The sequence below is a fragment of the Hemicordylus capensis genome, chromosome 4, assembly GCF_027244095.1.
Source record: "Hemicordylus capensis ecotype Gifberg chromosome 4, rHemCap1.1.pri, whole genome shotgun sequence".
In the NCBI taxonomy this organism is placed as follows: domain Eukaryota; kingdom Metazoa; phylum Chordata; class Lepidosauria; order Squamata; family Cordylidae; genus Hemicordylus; species Hemicordylus capensis.
The window spans coordinates 28,524,662-28,549,198 of NC_069660.1; the positions used below are offsets into that span (position 1 = coordinate 28,524,662).

The window sequence follows — 24,537 nt, forward strand, 5'->3', positions numbered from 1 at the left end:
GATTAGGTTTTATAAGAATGCCACCTTATCTCACCTTATGTTAGATAACTGTGTGAACTATTCTTGAATACTATCTTCTTACACATGTAGCTTATTTGGGGGGGGGACACAATCAGGAAGTTTGTTACAAAAATCTAAGCAAAACTGCACCCTTTTCAAGCTTCGGATCAACACTATAAGATAAACATGTTTAGGAACATAGCAAGCTGCCATATACCGAGTCAGACCATAGGTCCATCTTGCTCAGAACTGTCTACACAGACTGGCAGGGGCTTCTCCAAGGTTGCAGACAGGAGTCTCTCTCAGCCCTATCTTAGAGATGCCAGGGAGGGAGCTTGGAACCATGAAGGTGCTCTTCCCAGAGAACAGCCCCATTCCCCAAGGGGAATATCTTACAGTGCTCACACATGTCATCTCCCATTCAAATGCACAGCAGGGCAGACCCTGCTTAGCAAAGGGGACAAGTCATACTTGTTACCACAAGACCAGCTCTCCTTCCCATGTTTGGGAAGTGTGTGTGTAAAAAAGTCACAAAAAACGATATAATCCCTATTGAAAAGAAAACCCAAGTCCAAAATTACACACAAACCTATCACATCCCCCCCCCCAAAGAATTGAGAATTTAACATTATTCAGATTCCAGGAAGAGTTCCCCAGCCCATTAGACAATACCGAGGCACACAGATTAAAACATACGATGTTTGTATGATGTTCAGTGTTTGGAAATTAACTATCACCCAAATGCATCGATTCCCTGTAGTGGCTGGGGGGAACCAGAGTCAGAAAAGATGATTTATCACCAAACCCTGGAGTACTTTAAGGCATAGAACAAAGACAGACCAAATGAGGAATCACACTCTTCCTCACTAGAGGGGGGAAAGAGTGTGTGTGTGTGTGTGGGGGAGAGAATCGCTCAGGGAAGCAGTAGTAAAGAGAGGGGGTGGCTACGATAATCATTACATACCTGCTTCAGGGCACTAAGTAGAAAGCACTTTCTTTTTTTAATTAGGAAAGCACTAAGAGGAGTTACCCAGAGCACATTAGTGTACCAAGAAGGGATGTAAGCATCTTACCCCTAGAAACAAGGGGCTCGGGGGCAACTCTGGAGATCCAAGGCAAGAGTTTGCTCAGAGTAAGCCTATTCTGAGTTTGCTCAGAGTAGCCAAAAATGGAACATCAGCAGGACTGGTCTTACATTCGAATCGGCTACTAGTCCGGCCACTTCCAGCCTCAGAGAAAAAATGTCTCTAAATACCAGTTGCAGGGGAGCCACAGCAGGAGAGTGGGCATGCCCTCACCTCTTGCCTGTGGGCCACTGTGTGAAACAAAATGCTGGACCAGACAGGCCTTGGGCCTGATCCAGAAGGGGCTGTTCTTATGTTCTCAACAGCAGCACTCATCGGTTATACGCCAAGAGAGGACACACAGGGTTGCCCAAACCCCTCGATGTTTAGCTGAACGCCTACACATTGAAGGGGCCACAGGACGCCACAGGCCACCTCCTCTCCGCCCGCTTAGGTTTTAAAGAGGATTTTGCCAACAATCAACCCAACGTCTTCCATGGTCGCTTAGCCACCCTGTACTTGGGGAAAGGGTTCCTCTGGGGCGGAGGAGGCTCAGGCCTCCTTAAACACCAGCCCACCCACACCCTGCTGCTTCCAAGCTGCGGAATGAGTAGAGACGAAGCAGAGGAGGGAGCAGAGGCAGAGCCCAGAGGCTCAGAGCTGCTCCCCTCCGCGCTCCGCCTCGAGGAGAAGACAGCTGAGGAGCGGTGGGAGGGAGCCACGCTTTGTCCCGGGAGCCCGAGGCTAGGGGCGAGTCTGCAGGGCGGAGAGCGAAGGGGCTGCTGCTGCTGCTGCTGCTCGGGAGCGCGGACGGACAATGGGGCGGCGAGGGAGCAACGGCGGCGCTGGCCGGCACTCCCGGGCCCGCCGCTCAGCCTCGGCGCCGCGGCTCACCTGGTAGATGGCGGCCCAGCTATCGGCCTGGTCGAGCTGCCGGAACTCCTTCTCTATCTCCATGGCTCGGGGGGCCCAGGCCTGGCCACCTTCCTCCTCCTCCTCCTCCGCCGGCAGCGGCGGCGGCGGCGGCTCCTGCTCGGGCTGCTTCTCGGAGCCCAGCCACAGCTCTTGCTGCCTGCTCTGCATGGAGAGCGCCTCCCCCTTCCTTCCCCAGCGGCGGAAGCGAACTGCGCAAGCGGCGCGCACGAGCCTTCCGGGACGGCCCCCGGAATGAGGCGGCTGGAGAAGCCCAGCCTCCAAGGAGGGCGGAGGGGAGGGTGGAGTTCGGGAACGGGCTTTATTTAATTGATGCAATAGTTTGACACATTTTGATTTTTTTTTCCCTACCGCCCCATACGGCGCCGGCGGGAGCGGGAAAAGGTGGCAAAAATGGAAGCAGACACCAAGAGGCTTTTGAGCATGTGCAGAGTGCTTTCTTCCTCCAATAGGCAATGACAACCGGGGGTGGAGGTTGGGTTGTGTATGTGCGTGTTCTACCTCGACTAATTCCTGGAATTGGGAAGGGAGGACGCCGCCCAGGCTGGAGCGAGCATGCGACTTGCGGACCTGCTTCAGCCGCTGCTGCACTTCTGGTTTTAGAAAGGGAAGGCGCGAACCTGCTGCGTGCGGGCTGCGACGGAGGCCTTTTTTGCTCCAGGAAGCCCAGCCAGCCAGGTGCCTTCACGCGAAGACCCAGCCTGCCTCTCATCATCCTCAGCCTCATAATATTTTTCACCTCTCCCCGGCTTGGTGGTGTATTTTACGTCACGAGCCTCACTTGAGGCATCAAAATGCTAGAATTGCTTTATGTAAAGATGGAAGGGGAGGAGTGTGTGTGTGTTTCCTTCGTAAGCTTTCTGAGAAGCAGGAAACGGAAAGAATCCGCTTTGTAGAAAGGATGGCATGTGGGGGAACTGAGGCATGGCTCATTTCGCCTTGTGTGAGAGAGGTGAGGAGGAAATAGGACGGGGGGGGGACCCTTAATAAAAGGGGAGGGAGACCGGCACTGCCTAAAGGCTGAACTCCTGAACATGTGCTTGGAAACAAAACTCACTGAAACCAGTGAGGTTTACCCGTGAGTAAACATAGGAGCTAGTTGAGATTTCACATTTAATCAATCAATCAATTAATTAAAACTATTTTTACCCTGCTTTTCTGCCCCAAAGAGCCAAAGTGGCTTGCAACTCGACATTGCAAACTCTGTAGTTTGGGCAGGGCTGGCCAAAGACATTTGAGTACTTGAGGTGGACAGTCCAAAAAAATCTAAATCTCATGCCAAACTCCACCATCCGTGAAGAGTGTGCACAAATCCATGTGTTGCTGTGGCTGAAAACACACATTCTTATGTGTTTATGTTGCACTATCTCTACTAGCACTTCTTAATGCCACAAAAATTTGCTGCCGTTTCATAACACCTGGAATCTGCCACCAGAGCCTTACTCTCCCTCATGGAAGGGTTAGTCTGCAAAGTGGAGAAGGCTGAGGAAAGAGCTGTTGGATAGTGTCGTTGAGCTCCCATGTGTCACCCTATATCATAACTATTGCTTCCCTCCCTTCACAATTGCACCATCATTTTTAACAATAAGGCAGGAAAGAGTTTACACCAAGCTTCAGACAAAGGGGTGTTTTGAAAGGAGTGATAAATTGTCAGTGTTAAATCAAAAGAAGCACTCGCTTTAAGAAGCACTGCATCCAAAAACCTTATTTAAAGCAAGTAAAGACGACTTCAGATTCCAGGTAGAATCCATGGTAGAATCTGTTCCAGAACCAGCATACAAATAAAATAAGAGAGTTTGTTATAATAATTTCTTTTTTAAATTTTAAATGTATAACTCGCCTTTCAACCTGCTAGGGACCCTGTAGGTAAGTTATACATATTAGTAAAAATAATGCAGCAGCATATTTAAAATATTCATTTCAACTCAATTCAGGGGAAGGATTAAACCAAAGCTATAAAACCTTAAATAGGCTTCTAAACTCTCCAGAGACCTAAAGCTGCGGGGGTGGGGGGGAGTGTACACTAGTTTTCTAAATGGGGTAAGCGCAGCAGGTTTCCCTAGCAGAAAAAGAGTTCCACAGAAGGGATGTAGCCATCAACAAGAAAGCTCTGTTCTGCTCTGGGCCATGCCAATCCTTCACATGGTGGTGACACCCAATGCAAGTTGGATTGCATTCACTGATTTCAGTTTGTGGGATTGGGGTGAGTACATGAGGGAAAGGCCATGTAGGGGTTTAATGGTTAAAACCAGCACCTTTAACAGGCAAGATGTTAAATTAGCAGATAAAGGAGACAATAGACAGATTAGGTAATGATGTCTAAGTGGAACCGTCATCTCCAAAGGCAGCATTGCTGGGAAGAGTAGCAGAGAGAGGCTATTGCCCATGCCCTGCTTGTGAACTTCCTGGAGACATCTGCTGTGGGACAGGGAAATGCTGGACTAGATGGACTTTTGGTCTCATCTAGCAGGAGTCCTTTTTTAGACTACTTTCCAAAGGGAAAAGGGCTTATGAAATTACTATGTCTCTGTATGCCCCCTCAATAACATTTGAGTTCATAGCAGGGCAGAGCTACCATTGGGCAAACGGGTTCAAAGAACCTGGGCCACCACCAATCAGGGGCAACAAGTGCAGCCCCAGACATGCCCCCTGCATCTAATGTCAGATGCAGGGGCATTATTTTGGTCCCAAACAGTTTTGGAGCCAAAATCGGCCTGCAGCGCGGCCAATGCAGCACAGTCAGAGTAACTCTTCCTGCCTTAAAGGCAGGGAAAGCCCCTCCTGGTCCGCTTCCAATGCAGCGGGGCCAATTGATCTCCCAAATGGGGCCGCATGGCCCTGTTTAGGAGAGAGATCAGCCCACGTTGCATTGGCAGTGCCGCCAGAATGGCTCTCCCTGCCTTTAAAGCAGGGAGAATCGCTCCTGCCCACGCTGCCCAATGCAGCGTGGGCTGATCTCCCAAACGGGGCCATGCGGCCCCGTTTGAGAGGGAGACCATGTCCGCCGCATCTGATGTCAGATGTGGGGGCGTGGCTAGCCAGGCCCCTGTGTCTGATGTCAGATGTGGGGGGCCGGCCAGGGGGCCACCCCACAGGCACCCTCCAGCCTTCTTATGCTGCTGGTTCTAGGTTCCAAGTTCCCTCTCTGGCTTCTCCAAGATAGGGCTGAGATAGACTCCAGCCTGCAACCTTGGAGAAGCCACTGCCAGTCTGTGAAGACGATACTGAGCTAGATAGACCAATGGTCTGACTCAGTATATGGCAGCTTCCTATGTTGCTAAGAATACTATGTGATGATTCACATGACTGAGAACTGGGCTAACTTGCTCCTTATTCAGGATAACTCACCCTGTGCGCTCCCTATTTTCACTCATCTGTGAGCAGAAATCCCAGTTAAATCCTGAAAACAATTGCGTGCCATGCAGAAGGCATGACTTAGCTCGCCCTGATCTGATCCGAGATTTTAAAAATCCCAGCTAGCCCACACCAACCACCATGACACACAATCATTTTTGGAGGATGTAACCAGGATTTCTGCTTGGAGACAAACAAAAATTGGGAGCATGCAAGGTGAGTTATCCTGGGTAATTCAGGAGTAAATTTGTCCTTCCTTTGGCAACACCCCAAGCATAAAGAATCCACAGTTCTTGATGTAGTGCTAAATTCCGTATGCTGGGGATGTACCGTAACTGCTGAATGAAACCAACTACATAAGATGGTCGGTCAGAGTCAAGATGTTCTGAATACACTTGGAGGTGCTTCACGTGAGTGGTGTGAAGCACCTCATGGTGGTTTGTTATTTCTTCAATAATTTGAAAGATTTTTCTGAAATATGTATAAATCATAACATTCCAAGTGGAATTTTGCTAATGGGCAGCAAATATTTGCAGAAGGAGAAAGCACAGTTAATTTGAAGTGTAATCTTGATGAGAATAGAATGAGTCAAGTGTGTATTCCAGAATGCTGTAGGCCCTATGTTCCCAGTTTGAAAAACAGCCTGATGAGTGTGAAGACACTGATGAGGCATGGATGTAGAATTCTTTTCAGAAAGAACCATTGCTTTGTTTTCAGAGGAGAAAAACTTCTGATGAAAGACATGTTGAGAGATTATGAACTGTATGAAATAGATTGCAAAAGAGAGCAAGCTAACGTTGCAAATGAGTGTGCACACAAAGATTGTATGAGTTTATGGCATCGTAGATGTGGTCATCCAAGTAAAGAACGCATTTCAAAATTAGTAAAAGAACAATTGGCAACAAACCTACAAGTTAAACCATGCAAATCTGAAGTCAAATACATTGAATGAATTAAAGCAAATGCAACAAGTGGCACATATTCATCAACCACAGAAAGACAATCCAATGAAGTCTTGGATTTAGTTCACAGTGACATTTGTGTTCCCTTCCCAGTAAAGACACCAGGAAAGAATCTTTATTTTCGGACTTTCATAGATGGTTTTTCTCGTTACGTTTACACTTATGTACTCAAAGAGAAAAGTGAAAGCATTGCAAAAACTTAAATAATATGTAGCTAGAATAAGTCACAAGTTTGGAAGAAAACCTAAGTATCTGTGCACTGATAATGGTGGGGGATATACTGGGAAAGAGATTGAGCAATACTTAAAGGAAGAAGGAATTAAACAGGAGAAAACAATATGTTATACTCCAGAGGGAAATGGGGTGGTGGAGAGAAAGAACTGAACTTAGATTCAAATGTCCAGAAGTATCCTCCTTGATTCAGGCCTGTAGAATAAACATTGGGGAGAAGCTGTAATGACTGCAACTTATTTGCAGGATAGACTTCCTACTAAAACTAAAGGGGTAACATCCTTTGAGCTATGGAATGGGACAAAATCAGACTTAAAACATATTAGAGTATTTGGATGCAAAGTGTGTGCATATGTTCCTAAAGAACAAAGAGGAAAATTAGACTGTAGACGCAAAGAAGGAATATTCATAGGTTATGAACTGGGTAGCAAAAGCTATAGAATACTTAGGAACATAAGAAGCTGCCATATACTGAGTCAGACCATTGGTCCATCTAGCTCAGTATTGTCTTCACAGACTGGCAGCGGCTTCTCCATGGTTGCAGGCAGGAATCTCTCTCAGCCCTATCTTGGAGATGCTAGGGAGGGAACTTGGAGCCTTCTGCTCATCTCAAAGTGGCTCCACCCCCTAAGGGGAATATCTTCCAGTGCTCACACATCAAGGCTCCCATTCATATGCAACCAGGGCAGACCCTGCTTAGCAAAGAGGACAAGTCATGCTTGCTACTACAAGACCAGCTCTCCTTTCCCTAGACTTGATCTTATCTCAGAAACTGTTAAACTGTGCAGTGTTGCATATTTAGATGAAAGGCAAAAGTCAAATGCCAATGAGAAGCCTGACTGTGACCTGGATTTTCCAATAAGTGAAGAGGCTGAACAGCAACCACAGCAACAAAATGAACAAGTAATCATAGACTATGATATAATGGAGAGACTCAGTCAAGAAAGGAAGATTGAGACGGAACCAGAGAGATCCAGTCAAGAAGGGGAGATTGAGATGGAACCAGAGGAATCCAATCAAGAAGGGGAGATTGAGATGGAACAAGAAGTGAAACACTCAAGCAGAATTAATAAAGGGGTCCCACCTAAAAGATTGTCACTGGCAGCCAGAGAAGGCGGGGGGATGCCAGAGCCTACAGGATGCCACAAAATTGAAGGCATGCCAGATTCAGAGACAGATGAATTGCTGCAATCAGGAAAAGAAAAGATTGCAGCACACCATAAAATAAAACATGGGAATTCAAGAACAAGACAATGAGAAGGGGAAATGTTGGGATTTTGCCATAGACATGGTCTCAGTTTTTATGGGACATGCTTCTCTGTGTGAATGTCTCTATGTACTGGCTTGGAGGTGGAGTCACAGTTAGTTTGTCTGCACAGTTGGTTTGTCTCTCTCCCTTGCATAAGAGACTATTATGTTTGTTAGCTAGTGTTTAAGAAATAATAAATGTTAAAGCTCTTGTTTCCTGTGCAATTACTTATAGAAGATAAGTAATCACTCTGCAACAGAACCTGCTTCCCCCCGCCCCCCGCCCCAGACAATCACAGATGCACTGTGTGGCACGTGGCTAGTGTGCCCACATGATCCACACTGGTCTTGGGCTCAGGGAGGCCACACAGGGGAGGCAGCACCAGGATCGGCCCCAATCCTGGAGCTTCACATGAGCAGCACTACCCAGGTACGGCTGCCTGGGTAGGGCTGCTTGTGTGAACAGCCTCAGTAAGTACTGTCTCTGGTAAGTAGGGCCAGATATGAAAATTCTACATACAAACACTTATTTGTCAATTTTATACATGTTTAAAAGTCTATACTTAAGATATCTGAGGTGTATGTCTCAAAATGTTGTATGCGAAACAGTCTTGTGTTTCATACCTGGACAAGGATTTGAAACTGGGATTTTCACAAATATTTTAACTACTGCTCTGCTACAGTAGGATCTCTTTGCAGGGCTATAGAATTGGTGGGCAACTACTCCAACTTAGTAATTTATTCTTACATCCTTAAATCTGTATGAGCCCTGATTTCCCTTGAAGTTTCAGTACTGCTTATAGGTTTAGCAGTTTTTAAAAAACAGACCGCACATTTACAAATTGTAAAGTGAAACAACCCTAAGATCTGTTTTTGCAGTTTTGAAACCCATAGAATAGGTTTCTGTGGTGTTCTCGGTAGGATCATTTTCAACTAAGCTACAGCATTTCATCTCTGCTTGGTATATTCCAGATTTGTAGCTGACCTACTTTGAAATCATTAGCGTGTTAAATTCTTGTAAGATATGTCTGTAAATCAGATCCACAATGTTCTTGAACTCTGACATTGTGAATACAACTCTGTAATTATATTTGACTAACAAGCAGCAGTTCCAGCAGGCTGGGTCTCCACTTACAAATAGCGAGGTTGTCATTCACATTTAGCATGCTTCTTGCTATCAGATTGTACATAATTGTTCCATTATTCCATATTAACATCTCTGTTTTATTTAACAGAAAGAAAGTCTTATATTAAACAAGGCTGATACTTGTTGGCAGCTTTTGAAATGTCCTTTGGGAACTGAGAGCTGCAAGCATGTTTTTTATTTTCTTTCTTACTGTTGATGGTAATTTAAGTCTTCAGAATGTTTAGTAAAAAGAGCTAACATGATTCACTGGGCATTCATATCATGCCAGGATCCCAGTTATGCTGCATATATCAGTGTTATCTGGGATTCTGTTATATTCACCTGACACTAAAGCTGGGAACAAAAAATATAATTTAACATAATACGATACAACATGACACGACACCACACAACAAACTAGGCTCATTCACACGACCCTATCCACATAGGGTCAGAGCAGCACCGAGCTGGGGTAGGAGAGATGTGTGTGCTCCCGATCCGCAGTCATGCAAATTCAAATATCAAGGTAGTAAGAGGGGAGCGTGATTGTGTGGGAGCTGGGTAGGTCCTGTATGCCCTGCCCACATTCCACCCACAGCATTTTATAGAGGGTGCAGAAAAAGCTGTCCTACCCAGCTCCTACACGATCACTCTCCCCTCCTCCTACTTGTGTTTGAATTCATTACTGAATTCATATGAGGGCACTATTCCGATCCTGTTTAGGGTTGTGTATGAGTCTACTAGCTCAAACCTCTCAATCACTTCCCCTGCATCTATGGCAAGATAACTGACATGCACTAATCACAGGGCAGCAAGTTGACAGTGCCCCCATGTGGACTAGGTATGAAAGAGCCAACCCATTCAAGGTGACAGGGAGATGTGACCTCATCATGAACACTACACCACCTGTCAAACACCACCACAGTGTCCTCTACTGCATGAGTTGCTGTGGCACAGTCAGCAAGAGGCCAGGGAGCGACCAGGAACCCCAACAGATGTGTTCATATTCTCCTATGCCGCTTATATATGTATCTACTATATAATATAAAGTTGCTTGGGCCTCACTGATGGACTGACATGAAACTCCCAGACCAAACCACATAAATAGAAACATGACGTTTTTGTAGGTAGGCTCCAAACCTTGCCTAGACTAACACAAAGATGCCAAACCCTGGAAAAATTCTTTACTTTCCTGGAAAACCCGTGCTATTGAAATGCATGGGGAATGAGACCTCATAGACAGAAAAAAAGAATAGAGCCACAGTGAGGGCAAGATGTTCATATACTTGCAGACTGCAAGCCCTTTTACTGGTCTGTGTACTCCCTCTCTCTCTCTGCTAATAACCATCTTTTTTATGCATGGCATAAAGGCAATGATGGTAGCACTCCCTTGAGGGTGGAGGTATGTCCAATAAGTACACATGCCTCTCTAGGGAGGTCTGGGAGGTTGGAGAGGGTGAAGAGAGGAAGGGGGTAGATTCTGTCAGCTCTCCGACCTCTCCTGATGAACAACAGCTGTCTCACCCTGCCTGCACATTCCTGTCTCGGCCGAGGAGGTTTGTTTTTGCAGCCCCAGACCTTCTGAAGGACCAGATTGTGGCAGCCTGATTGCTGCTCTATTCCACCTGTGCCTTCTATCTGAGTGCTTGACTTGTTCTCTACAGAGATTTCTGTAGTCCTTGGCAGCATATATTGGAGGAAGGCATGCCAGAGGCGTAGCTGGCGGACCACCTGTAGGCAGCCGCTGAAGCTGGCCACCAAAGGGGCCCGGCCTTTGGTCTGGAACTGGGGTCGGGGTGGAGTTATATTAAGGTGGGGCTGGAGGTCTGGGTTGAATGTTGTTCGTCCTCCCTTTTTTTTGGGTTGTGCCAGGCCTTTTGTTGTCATGTGTTTTGGTTCTCTTGGGCAGAATGATGTGGGGCGGGGGTGATGGTGTCCAGCAGCTCTGGGGCAGCTATTACTGTTATGGTGGGGAATAGAAGAATTGGCATTGGCAGAGCAGCTGGCCATTACAGGGGAAGAGAAACCAGTAATTTAGTAACTATTTCTACTTCCAGCTGCCCTGGCAGCTCTCTGGCCTTGGGAAGCAGTTCCAACCTCCCACAGAACCTAGCCTTGCTCTTTTGCTCTGCCAGGTCAGTTCAGAATAAGACCAAAATCATCCATGACTTGATCATGGATGAGGGAGCTGACCTGGCTTGTATAACTGAGATCTGGATGGGGGAGGCTAGTGGCCCAGTTTGGGCCCAGCTTCTTCCACCTGGCTACTCTGCTGTGCAGCAGGCTAGGGGAAGTGGGCGGGGTGGTGGTGGAGTGGCTGTGGTCCATAAGGATACCATTTCTCTTACCAGGGCCCCTGAGCGACAGTTGACTTACATTGAGTGTGTCTTTCTGAGGCTGGCAACTGGGGATTCTGTTGGTGTACCATCCACCCCGCTGCCCAACTGACTCCCTAACTGAGCTGATAGAGCTGGTCTCGGAGTTGGTGTTGGAGTCACCCAGACTTTTGGTTCTGGGGGACTTCAATATCCATTGTGAGGCTGACTTGTCTGGTGCAGCTCAGGAGTTCATAGCAGCCATGCCAACTATGGGCCTATCCCAACTAGTTTCAGGACCAACTCATGTTTCCAGCCATACACTCGATTTGGTCTTTTGTTCGGATCAGGGTGGTGTTCCGTGGATGTGGGATCCTGCAGTTTCCCCATTGTCATGGATGGACCACTACCTGCTTAAGTTTGGTTTCACAGCCACAACCCAGCCCTGCAGGGGTGGAGGACCTATTAAGATGGTCCGCCCGAGACGGCTGCTGGACCCAGTAGGTTTCCAAAAAGCCTTGGAGGGTTTTGATCTTGGTCCTGCCAGTGATTCTGTTGATGCCCTGGTGGGAACATGGAATAGGGAACTCACCAGGGCAGTAGACATGATCGCTCCTAAGAGTCCCTTCTGATCTGCTTTAAAAGTGGCCCTTTGGTATATAGAGGAGTTGCGGGGTCTGAAGCAGCAAGATAGGTGGTCGGAGTGCAAGTGGAGGAGAACTCGGCTTGAATGTGACAGGACACAGCATAGAGCCCATTTGAAGGTTTATGTGCGTGGCAAAAAACCAGATCTGGTCTGCGCACATTGCTTCTGCAGGTTCATGTTCAGCAGAGCTGTCCCAGGTGTGAGGAGTTTGATTCAGGCTCCTTCCAATTCAAACCAATCCCCGGGTACTTTGTCCTGCTACGATGCTTTTAATGGGTTATTTGCAGACAACATTTCTTGAATTCGGGCCAACGTGGACTCCACTGTTTCTGCAGAGTCTATTAAGGTGGTGTCCAGCAATCTCTCTTACAGTATTAGATTGGATCAGTTTCAATCTGTGATGCCTGATGACGTTGACAAGCTGCTTGGGGCGGTGCGGCCTACCACTTGCTCTCTGGATCTTTGCCCAACTTGGCTGCTTCTGTCTAGCAGGGAGATTGTTGGAGATGGCCTAGTTAATATCATTAACTCATCACTGAGGGAGGGTAGGATGCCTCCTTGTTTGAAGGAGGCAATGATTAGACCACTTCTTAAGAAGCCTTCCCTAGATCCCTCAGTGATGGATAGTTATAGGCCGGTCTCCAATCGCCCATGGTTAGGCAAGGTGATTGAGAGAGTGGTGGCTAACCAGCTCCAGGCGATTTTGGAGGAAACCGATTATCTAGACCTATTTCAAACTAGCTTTAGAGCGGGCTATAGGGTTGAGTTTGCTTTGGTCGGCCTGATGGATGACTTTACCGGGAAATCGACAGAGGGAGTGTGACTCTGTTGGTTCTTTTGGATCTCTTGGCAGCGTTTAATACCATCGACCTGTTGGGAATTCTCTCTGGTAGAGAAACTCTTTTTCATTATAGCAGAGTGCACAGAGGCACAACACAGCAGATTTAGTTAGGCATGCGTGTATGCTGAGAGTAAAGTAACTTGGAGCCAGTTCATAGTTTCAAATCAATATATATGACATTTATTAAGGAACTCCATTCTAGACAGGAAAGTGAGGAGTTAGGATCTCTAATCTAGCTAGCTAGCTGGATGCAGATGGATTCTGCATCTCTGCACACATGGTGTAGGGAGAGGAGCTTGCATGTTGCAAGGCAGAAGGAACAGGAAGAGAAGAGAGGAAGGAAGTGGCTGGAAGGAAGGAAGTCTCCTGAGAGTAGCAATCTACATTCCAAAGGGATAGTGTCAGAGCAGTAGAGAAAGGATGACCAATGTATTGACCCTCTAGCCCTCTGACTCATTAGTCTGCCCTCCACTGTCATTGAGAAAAGAGACAGCGCATAGTCCTTCACTTCCAACACGACCATGGTATCCTTCTGGATCGCCTGGGGAATTGGGAATATGAGGTACTGCTTTGCAGTGGTTCCACTCCTATCTCTCAGGCAGATTCTAGATGGTAGAGCTTGGTGACAGTTCCTCTTTAAAATGGGAGCTATAATATGGAGTCCCTCAGGGCTCCATTCTATCACCAATGCTTTTTAATATTTATATGAAACCTCTGGGTGAGGTAATCAAGAGATTTGGTGCTGAGTGTTATCAGTATGCTGATGACACAGAAATCTATTTATCATCATCATCATCATCATCATCATCATCATCATCATCATCATCAGGAAATGGCATTCACTCCCTAAATGCATGCCTACAGGCAGTAATGGACTGGATGAGGGATAACAAATTGAGGCTGAATCCAAGCAAGACGGAGGTGCTTATTGTGGGGGATCAGAATGTAAGGGATGAGTTAGATCTTCCTGTGCTGGATGGGGTTACACTCCCCCCAGAAGGAACAGGTACACAGCTTGGGAGTGTTCTTGGATCCAGGCCTCACCCTGCTATCTCAGGTGGAGGCTATGGCCAGGATCACTTTCTATCAACTTCGGCTGATTTGACAGCTGCATCCATTCCTTGAAGAGAACGATCTCAAAACAGTGGTGCATCAGCCGGTAACTTCCAGGCTCTACTACAGCAATGTGCTCTACGCAGGGCTGCCTTTGTACGTAGTCCGGAAACTTCACTTAGTTCAAAATGCGGCAGCCAGATTGATCTCTGGGGTAACCTGGAGAGACCATATTATGCCTGTCTTAAAACAGTTGCACTGGCTGCCGATATGTTTCCAGGCGAAATACAAAGTGCTGGTTATTACCTTTAAAGCTCTGAACGGCTTGGGTCTGGGCTACCTTAGAGAGCACCTTCTTCGGTATGATCCCCATCGCTTGTTGAGGTCATTTGGAGAGGTCCATCTCCAGTTACCACTGATACGTCTGGTGGCGACTCAGAACCGGGCCTTCTCTGTAGCTGCTCCTGGTCTATGGAATGCATTCCCGGCAGATATCTGCAGTTTAGGCTCGCTGCCGGCCTTTAAGAGAGCCCTAAAAACTTATTTGTTTGGCCTGGCCTTCCAAGGTTTGTAAAGTTTTTTTTTTTAAAAGTATTTTAATTGGTTTTAAATTGTTTTAGTTGTTTTTGAATTGTTTTTAGCACTGTATTTTGAATTGTGTTTTTTAATGTCTTTTAAAAAAGCAATAAGAGGAGCCATAGCTGATCATCTCCATGATCACCTCCATGATCCTGGCTTTTGGCCATCGTGACTGGTGATGATAAGAGTTATAGTACAACAACATCTGAGTTTTCAAGTTTGAGAACCCCTGCAGTAAGGCAGTAGAAACCGTGAGTTAAAATGGAAGCTTCATAATGGGAATTAATTATTAAAAGTGGATTAAGCCGCCATGATAAGTAGATGGAACCTCCAAGTGAACGTCCAAGTTCTAAAGCCAATGTTGGTAACATTTGAAAGGGAGGTCTATTTCTTTAATGCTCCACATATGGGCTTGCCAAGAGCATCTGGTTGGCTACTGATGGATACAGGTTGTTGGACTAATCTAGTTTAATAGGGCTTTTTGGATATTCTGAAAGCAACCATCCACGTCACCTAAGGTTCTGACATCCATGTCAGTGTCGTACAATTCTAAACAGCTCTTCTGGATATCTAAATTTCTGTTCAGCTAAATTGGGCATAGCCCAGATCGTTGTACTTATATTGTACTTAAAAGATATATTGTACTTAAAAGAATACACCCCCAATCTGCTGTTTTTCCATTGAGAACTTCTTTTCTCATCATGCCTCATCTGTCGCTTAAGACCATCCATTTATTACTAAGAATTGTTTGCAAAGAAAAGTAGTAGGCTTGTTGCCACAAGCTACCAGCCAGGGTTAGATTGGCTGCCAGCCAGGGTAGAAGGACTGTGCATGCTCCCAAACTTGTGAACTCAAAGTTAGGAGGAGGGGAAAGTGATCATGAGGGAGATGGAAGATGGGTAGGACGGCTTGTTGTCCACCCTCAGTAAAATGCTGGGGACAGAATGTTGGTAAGGTGCACCTGCCCTACCAGCTCCCATATGATGTTGTGGTAGCAAGCATGAATTGTGGCCTTTGCTAACCAGGGTCTGTCCTGGTTTGCATTTGGATGGGAGACTGCATGTGAGCACTGTACGATATTCCTCTTAGGGGATGGGGCGCTCTGGGAAGAGCACCTGAATGCTTGCATGAAGGTTCTAAGTTCCCACTCTGGCATCTCCAGATAAGGATGAAAGAGACTCCTGCCTGCAGCCTTGGAGAAGCCACTGCGAGTCTGGGTAGACAATACTGAGCTAGATGGACCAATGGTCTGACTCAATATAAGGCAGATTTCTATGTCCCGGTGTTCCTATGCTCACTCTTCCCTCCTCCGACTTTGCTTTTTGAGTTCACACAACTACAGATTAGGAGTGCACACAGCTCTCCTATGCTGACTGGTGGCTCCTCTGATCCTGTTTCAGGTTGTGTGAATGAGCCTTGAATCGTACACGATGAAATATTGGCACCATTTATTTATTTATGAAAAGCATTCCATTACATTTGGGGGCAGGGGGGATCTTGTTTGTCAGACCACACAGCCTTTGCAAGTGCTATAGAAAATCTGCTTTCTCTCTTGTCTGAGTTTTCTGTTGTCCTTGCTCTTCCTGAGCTTAAGAAAGATAAACAAGCAAGTGCCAGGAAGAGGGCAGAACTCTAAAATAAACTGTTTCAAAAATTCCCTCATACAGAAAGCAAACAATGAATCTACAAATGTCAGTTGATGGAACTCGGCAAAAATGTAGGGCCCGATTTCTCAGAAAAGGATCATGCTGTCTCCTCTGGTACTCCCAGATTCTTGGAAAAGTACATTAGAACAAGACAAGGGTTTTGTGGTTTTATTTTGTTACTTTTACTGTTGTGTTGTTACCTGCTTGGCTTACTTTTGGAAAGAAAGCAGGATAGAAATATTAACAAGTAATTCTGGTAAGAACTAAACTGCCTACTTAACTTTAACTATAATCTTAATTGATAATATAAGTTAGCCCACTTCAGATTTATTTATTTATTTATTTATTTATTTATTTATTTATTTATTTATTTATTATTTAAAATATTTCTATACCGCCCAAAACATGTGTCTCTTTAATGTCCCTTTAGCTTTAAACATTCATATATTCGCCATCTTGAATAGGGGTGGAGAGCATCATCAAAAACTATGCCATCAAGGTGTCCCTATGTGTCCCTATCATACTTTGGACACATTATGTTAAAACCCAGCTTCCTTGGGAAGTTCATAATGCTGGGAAAAGTTGAAGGAAAGAGAAGAAGAGGACAACCAGCAACAAGGTGGATGGACTCGATTATGACAGCAATGAATGCACCACTGAGAGACCTAAAAGGCCAAGTTGAAGACAGATCATCCTGTAGAGAATCTATCTATGTGGTCGCTAAGAGTTGACACTGACTTGACAGCACTCAATCAATCAGTGTGTCCCTACAACTGTACCAAATTTTATCCAAACAGGTTCCCACATGTGTCTTAAATGTTCACCCATCTGCCATTTTGAATTCAGAGGTGGATCACAAACTACGCCACTGAGGTGTCCTTATGTGTCACTCACTACAACTCTACCAAATCTGGTTCAAATTGGTTAGAGAGTCCACCAGTTAGCCCACTTGTGCCTCAAACGTTCATGTGTCTGCCAACTTGAATTGGGGTGGATGACATAATTACAAATTATGCCATTGAGGTGTCCTTTTGTGTCCCTACAGCTGTAGCAAATTTGGTTCAAATTGGTTAGACGGTTCACAAGTTGGCCCACTTGCACCTCAAATGTTTACACGTGCGCCATCTTGAACTGGGGTGGATGACATCATCACAAACTATGCTGTTGAGGTATACCTATTTGTCCCTACAATTGTACGCAATTTGGTTCACACTGGTTGAGGCATTGCCAAGTTGATAGTGGGGAAGAAACATCGACACACACACACAAACAGAATGTTGGGTGATCGCATAAGCTTACTTTTCCTAAGGAAATTAGGCTAAAAAATGAATTATAAAATAAGCATGGCTGGCAAAGTTAGAAGAAAAGTTAACAAAATATTTCTTTGGAAAAGCCAGAAGGCAGCAGTCTGCCTGGTCATCACCGCATCAATCCAAATAACTGAATATCTGTCACCACCATTGAAAATGTGCAGTAGGGTAAAGCTCCAGCCAAACCAGGATGACATTATCTGAGTTCCCTTAAACACAGAGTGTACTCATACTGAGTACAGTTTCAGCTAGACTTCAGTCCAAAGTTCAGCCACAGTTCCCCAGACCATATGAACTGAGATATGCATGCATTTGCATTGTGGTCTCTAACCGCCTGCTCTAATTCCACAGACATATATAGAATTGTGGAACTGCCTATCATCATAGGCACTTCCAGATGGGGTGCTTGGTCAAGGATGGTCACAACTTGTTCACACGATCATTCGGAGGGCTGCAGGGCCCCAGCTGTGTTCGGGATTGCGGCAGAGCATAGGATCCACATCATTGCTTGGGCCCATACCTGTGCCACCCACATGATCACCTTATTCAGCTTTCCAACAGGTCCTCACAGCTGCTGCTGCCTATCCCCCGCAGCATTGCGCTGGCCTCCCAGGACCCGGATGCTGTCCTAGCAGTTCTTGCCCTGCCTCTCAGCCGGGAATGGCTTCAGGGCAGTTTGCGTTGGTCCGATGCCAGAGTGGGCACCCCCATCAGCTCCGAGTGTGCTTGGCCACACTAAGGTATCCCTGAAGAGCTTCGGAGGAATCTCATGAGAGGAGAGCTGGTCTTGTGGTAGCAAGCATGACTTGTCCCCATAGCTAAGCAGGGTCTGCCCTGGTTGCATCTGAATGGGAGACTTGATGTGTGAGCACTGCAAGACATTCACCTCAGGGGATGAAGCTGCTCTGGGAGGAACAGAAGGTTCCAAGTTCCCTCCCTGGCTTCTCCAAGATAGGGCTGAGAGAGATTCCTGTCTGCAACCTTGGAGACGCTGCCAGTCTGTGAAGACAATACTGAGCTAGATAGACCAATGGTCTGACTCAGTATATGGCAGTTTCCTATGTTCCTATGAGCTGCTCAGGCTTTCCTGGGAGGTGGAAGAGCACCTAAAGTGAGCGACGGCCATAGTAACCTTTTCCTTGCCATGGCGTAATCACTAGATAACAACTAGGTGTGGGTTTTTTTTAAAAAAAATGTTTTTACGTTCTTAATTGGTTTTAATGTTTCAATGTGATTTTATTGTATTTTATTGTATTAATTGTTATAAACCACCTTGGGATGAACTTTATGGAAGGCAGTAAATAAATTGAACAATACATAAATAAAGCAACCCAGCTAACTCCCCCTTAGGAGTGGGAGGCAGGCACACTGAAATGGGCTGTCCAGGACTGGACAAACAGCTATGCTGTGCAATCAGACAGCCCTGCCTGAGCTCAGAGCTGGATTAGGCAAATCCATGGGCGCTGTGGTATCCTGGACAGCACTGCCCATGCTGTCTCATGGGTGGACAGGTCTCCCTGCTGGCATCTGTGAGTGGAGTGTGGAACTGCTGGCCATGCATTACTGGGCATAGCATGCTGTGTTATCGCTTGTAGTGGCGGGAGTGTGGGTGTTGGGGCAGGTGTTGGTGGATGTTGTAGGTGAGTGTGATTAGATGTGTTGTCCGGCAGACTGGAGCTTAAGGTGTCGGGCTTTGAGAGCCATGGAGTAGGATGCTAGAGTGTTTGTGTCTGGCATCCGCACAGGTGTCAGTGGTGGACACCCAGGTGAGGGCATGTGGGATCCATGTAACCAGGATAGGTGACAGCTGTGAGTTCACTCTATCCATGGATCTTGGTTTAGAGTGTTCCAATATCAGTTAACCTACTTCGGTTCCTAGATGGCTGATGCTGGTTCTTGCCCTGGAATGGAACTGAAATTGCCAGTGTGGTGCAGGTTCACATGATCATGACAATATGAGAACTCACTCACTGAATATGTGTGCATGACCTGACAGTGTGTGGACTCATGCAAGAGTATGGACTCCTGTATTGTTTCATCATGTGGAACTTGCAAGAGCAGGGGCTGCTTTCCCTTTTCCCAGAATGCCTTTGTTCATTCAGAGTACAGATACTTGCATGGCGCAAGAAAGGAAACAGAGCCAAGAGGAATGCTGGGATGAATCCATATGACTTCAGTAGCAACAGACCTCCTAGAGAAAATATTGAGGCTGTTCTCACATGCAGCCTAACCCAGGCTCTGGAAGTCCAGCCTGGGTTAGGCTGTGCATGAGAACTGCTGGGATCGGGCCCAATCCTGGCAGGACAGTGCTGCCTAGCCCAGCTTTTAAACCTAGCTTTTAGCTGGGGTTAAGGTGTGAGCGTGCCATTAGCCCCAGCTCTGGGATCGTGTGTTCACTCAGGCTACATTTGGGCGGACACAGAGATGGGTGCCTAGAGTGCCCGTCCCCCAGGGGGTCCCAGCAATGTACCGCATTTGTGTCACAGTGCATTGTGGGATATCCAGAGGCAGGATGCGTCGTCCTGGTCATCCTGGTCTCTGGAGCACCACACTGTGTGGTGCAGCACAGATCGCCTGGGAATGTGGTCCGTGCTCCCAGCAACATTTCTGCTATCATCTGAGGGTAAGATGAGTTGGACCAGCCTTTCCCCCTTTCTGCCTGCCCCTGCTCCCACCCAGTCATGTGAATGGCCCCATTGTTATGATGTACCTCTGTTCTTAAAAGTGTGCGTGGACTGCACAGAAGTAGGGCACACATTGCTGAATAACCACTATATCTAATGCTGCCATTCATGTGAATATAACTTATATTGAAAGCAGACCCCTTATAAATGAAGAGCAAAGAAAAGGTTTGCCCCCCTTTCAAAATTCACTTTAAACAAATGAACAAACAATACATTGTAAATTAACATTCCCTCTTCTGATGGTTTTTAAAGGATCACTTCAAAAAGAGATTTTGGTAATGAATATCTTGCCTGGTCCTATGAACTGAAAGGGTAAGCAAATCACTTTTGTGGGCACCCACAATTTTGGAACTGAAATTCTATCTATGCGGCCACATGGTTGTGGTTTAACTGATGCTTGTGTGGTTACGGTGCAGTTTAGTGTCCACGGATCATTTCAGCACCTAATGCAGATCTGGAGTTTGGAAGCACAATTCTGGAATACCACAAAACGACTTTTTAATGTTTTTCCTCCAAAAAGCCTGATATTAGCCTTCATAGTCTATAACTGCTTCCTGGCTTTCCCTAAATTATGGTACTATTGTAACCACTTTTCAGAACCTGGCAATTTAACTTGGCATGACTAGGTATTTGTAATGGATAGATTCAATTGGAGGGGGTGGGGTGGACACTGGCAATACTAGACTAGATCACTTGATGTCACTCTTTGACAGCTGTAAAAATGGTGTAATAAACATCCCTTACTTTTGTTCTGAAGGTGGTCACAGTGAGAACTTCTCAAACTTGGGTCCCCAGCTGCTGTAGGATCCCAACTCACATCTCTTCCAGCCAAAAAGGCCATTGTGGATGAGAATGCTGGGAATTGTAGTTCAACAACACCTGGGACACAAATTTGAAAAGCCCTGGATTATACAGTTTTATATGTATATAGAGATTTCTAGCCAAATATTCATTTCAGATCAATATATAAATTTCAACCCTTCTCACCTCTGAAGCTCTTGGCAACATACATTTCTCTTGTCTGCCTATTGTGTTCAAAGGTTTCCTTCCTATCACAGGCTCCTCCCTCATTCCTTTGGGCCATTATTTTGCTTTCCATAGTGGCCCCACCCCCACCCTGATTCCTTTGGTCTACTCCCTTCTCAGGATTATGCCTTCTCCTCTCCCAGCCCCTTGTTTTCCTGGGAGGAGATCTGGCTTTGTGGGACCAAATATGAATTGTTCCCTTTGCTAAGCAGGTCCGTCCTGGTTTGCATTTGGATGGATGACTGCATGGGAGCACTGTCTGCTGTAAGATGATCCCTTAGGGTCATAACTCAGTGTAGACAATGCTGAGCTAGATGGACCAAAGGTCTCTCCAGACAAGGCAGCTACCTATGATGTTCCTGTGCTTCTACTCCTCTTGCCCTAGGCCTCATAGACTGCTCTACCCCTTTCCAAATTCTGAGTGGCTCAGCTTTATGGCAGCCATGGAACATTCTGTCTCTCCTTCCACAACATTACAGCAACTAAGCCAATCACTGTCAGAGGCTTCACCACCATCCAGAGGTGCACCTAAGTAATTTTGGAGCAGGGATCTGAAGGCTTTGGAGCCCCCCCCCTGCAAATTATGCATCATCATGCTCCGCTGGGTGACTATACCACCTGGGACAAACTAAAGAGGATTTTGGGGCCCCCAGGGGCTGTGGTGGCCCTGGACTTAGGATCCAAAGTCCAGCAGTAAGAGCGCCTCCGCTACCATCAGGAAATCATTTAGTGCATTATAATGTAGATTCACTGACCATTTATAGTATTAGAATGAAGTATTAGAAAGGATGTCAACTCTCCAGGATTGGTCTGGAGTCTTCAGGAATCAGCATCAATCTACAGGTGGCCTTTGACAGCAGCCCTGGAGATTTTAAGGTCTTGATATTGGGAACACAAATGGGGAAAGTATGTGTAGGGGTGGGGGAGGAAATCTCCAGGAATAGTTTCAATATGTGTTGCTGTGTGCAGTTCAGATCAGGACAACCACCCCCTCCCCCCAGTGGGAGTTAACCCTTTCCCCATGCCATTTTGTTTTCCCCATCAAAATGTGTCTTTGTGGAGCAAATAGCAGCTTTGGGAGGGAGGGGGCACAATTCAACAAGCGTGATAAAAAGGGTTAGCCTTCCTTGCCAGTGTTACTGTTCATATCTGAATGCCCCACAGCTGCTATTAGTCTTTTAAAATCACAGCACATACTATTCACAGATCTCTTGCATTGCAGATGTTTCCAGACCCTGATATATTCTAACCTCAGTGGAAATTACAAGAAATAAAACAAGAAATCCACACTACATAAGAGGACATTGTGCAATATTTTTAGCTCCATCTGCTGGCAACCTGTGGCAATCCACAAGTAGACTGATTTTTTCCAAATTAGATATATAAGTTACCCCTGCTAACTGGGCAAAGAGGCATCTTTTTGTGATTCCCTTTATTTCATAGGAGAAGAGTAACTGGCCCTATACACCCTTAGCACAGTATCTCCAGTGACTGTTGTTAGTGTCTTTGGGGACAGGGATCCATCTTATATGTGTACACAAACACACACACACACACACACACACACACACACACACAGACACCTCTATGTAAACCGCTTTGGAAACTTTGTTGAAAAGCAGTATATAAATATTTGTTGTACAAGGAAAAGAAACTAGGCTAGTCCACATGATCAGAAGTTGGGTAAGGCAAGTGTCCTACCCAAGTTTGGGAGCTGTGTGTACTCCCATTTTGTGATCATGTGCAAATAGGTAGGAGGAGGTAGGACAGCTTTCCTACCACATTAAACAGTTTGGTACAGCTGCTTGGCAGGACAGAGCCCTCCTACCCAGCTGGTGCTTAGCAGATTGTCACTGCCTGTGCCTCCTACCTTGTTCATCACTCACACACAATTATAAAACAGGAGCATGCACAACTCCTGAATCTGGGTAGGATACTTGTCCTACCCAATTTCTGATTGTGTGAACTAGCCTATAGTTATTCATGGATTGCCAGCAGATAGCAGTAAGAACATCATGCAACATCTTTGTACATCATGTGGATTTCTTGCTTTATTTATCATAATAATTTGTGCTGAAGTTGGAATGTATCACTGTCTAGAGCAGGCCCGCTCAACTTCGGCCCTCCTGCAGATGTTGGCCTACAACTCCCATAATCCTTGGCTATTGGCTACTGTGGCTGGGGATTATGGGAGGTGTAGTCCAAAAACATCTGGGGGGCCTAAGTTGAGCAGGCCTGGTCTGAAGAAACCCCATATCGGATTTGGCTTTCAGTGTCTGGAGGAGCCCCGTGTTGGATTTGGCGTTCATTGTGTAGAACTGGTGAGTTGATACTGCCCTTCCAAAAATGGCTCAGGGTGGTTTACACAGAGGGATAATAAACAAACAAACAAACAAACAAATAAATAAGATGGATCCCTGTCCACAAAGGGCTCACAATCTAAAAAGAAACATAAGATATACACCAACAACAGTCACTGGAGGTACCGTGCTGGGGGTGAATAGGGCCAGTTATTCTCCCCCTGCTAAATAAAGAGAATCACCATGTTAAAAGGTGCCTCTTTGCCAAGTTAGCAGGAGTTGAAGAGAAACTCAAGATCTCTGAGGATTAATACACATGTAGTCCATCTGAAGATCCAAAATGGAGTGAAGATTGCTTCTTCTGCCCTCTGTTAATGGCATTCTTGAATGTTCCCTGAAAATGGACTGTACAGATGTGTTCTTTATTAGATTCCAGCTGATAGGCTAGAATTCTGGGAGGAAGACAAACTTACAAAACAATACTTTGCCAGAAGATGGCACTACAGTCCATGCTACTACTGTATTCCAAGGCTTTTGCTCTCTTGTGTTTTAATCTTAGCACAGGATAATTTGATGAGGGGAAATGGTACAGTTTGTACTGTCAGTAAGAAGCTGAATATAATAGAAGCAAACTTATTTTGGAGGGAGGGTGTAGTCTTTTCTCAGCCCTTGATTATGCAGATTCAAAATGGTCCGGGGTTTTAATTTGTAAGTGTCTAGGCAAGAAATGATTAGCTACGGAGTCTGGATTTCATTTATTTATATTTATATTTATTTATATTTATATTTTTATATATTATACTTCCCTTTGTCCTAAGACCCAAGGGCGTGTTAACAACAAAATAGAAATCATAATAAAATGTCAATAAAAACAACCAAAAAATAAAACAAACATGGCTCCAATTTAAAAAAAAGAACAGGGGGCAACTCATTGGCCACACGCCTGGATAAAAAGGGCAGTCAGTTTTCTCCTAAAGGAGGGCAGAGAGGGAGTCATGCAGATCTCAACTGCAAGAGTGGGGCAATCACCGAGCCTGGGGGCAATCACCAAGAAGGCCCTGTCATGTGTGGTTGACAAACAAACCTTAGCATGTGGAGATTTAGACAGATTTGGGGTCTATCTATTATGTACAAACATCAGTGGTCTCAGACTGCTTTGGGGAACAGAGAGATATTTTAAGACACACACACCCCGTATCACCTATGCTATGTATCCTAG

General features: G+C 45.8%; 1 protein-coding gene across 2 annotated transcripts in view; it reads right to left on the reverse strand.

Annotated features, from left to right (window-relative positions):
• PTPN1 (protein tyrosine phosphatase non-receptor type 1) overlaps window positions 1-2,245 on the reverse strand; it is a 93,880-nt gene extending 91,635 nt beyond the window's left edge. Inside the window, exon 1 of one of the 2 annotated variants that reach the window (XM_053247613.1) lies at window positions 1,959-2,245. In XM_053247613.1, coding sequence (XP_053103588.1) covers window positions 1,959-2,147 — 189 coding nt within the window. In that variant the 5' untranslated portion in view covers window positions 2,148-2,245. The remainder of the gene's footprint in view (window positions 1-1,958) is intronic. The other variant, XM_053247614.1, reaches the window with a different exon arrangement.
• Window positions 2,246-24,537: the final 22,292 nt, after the last annotated feature.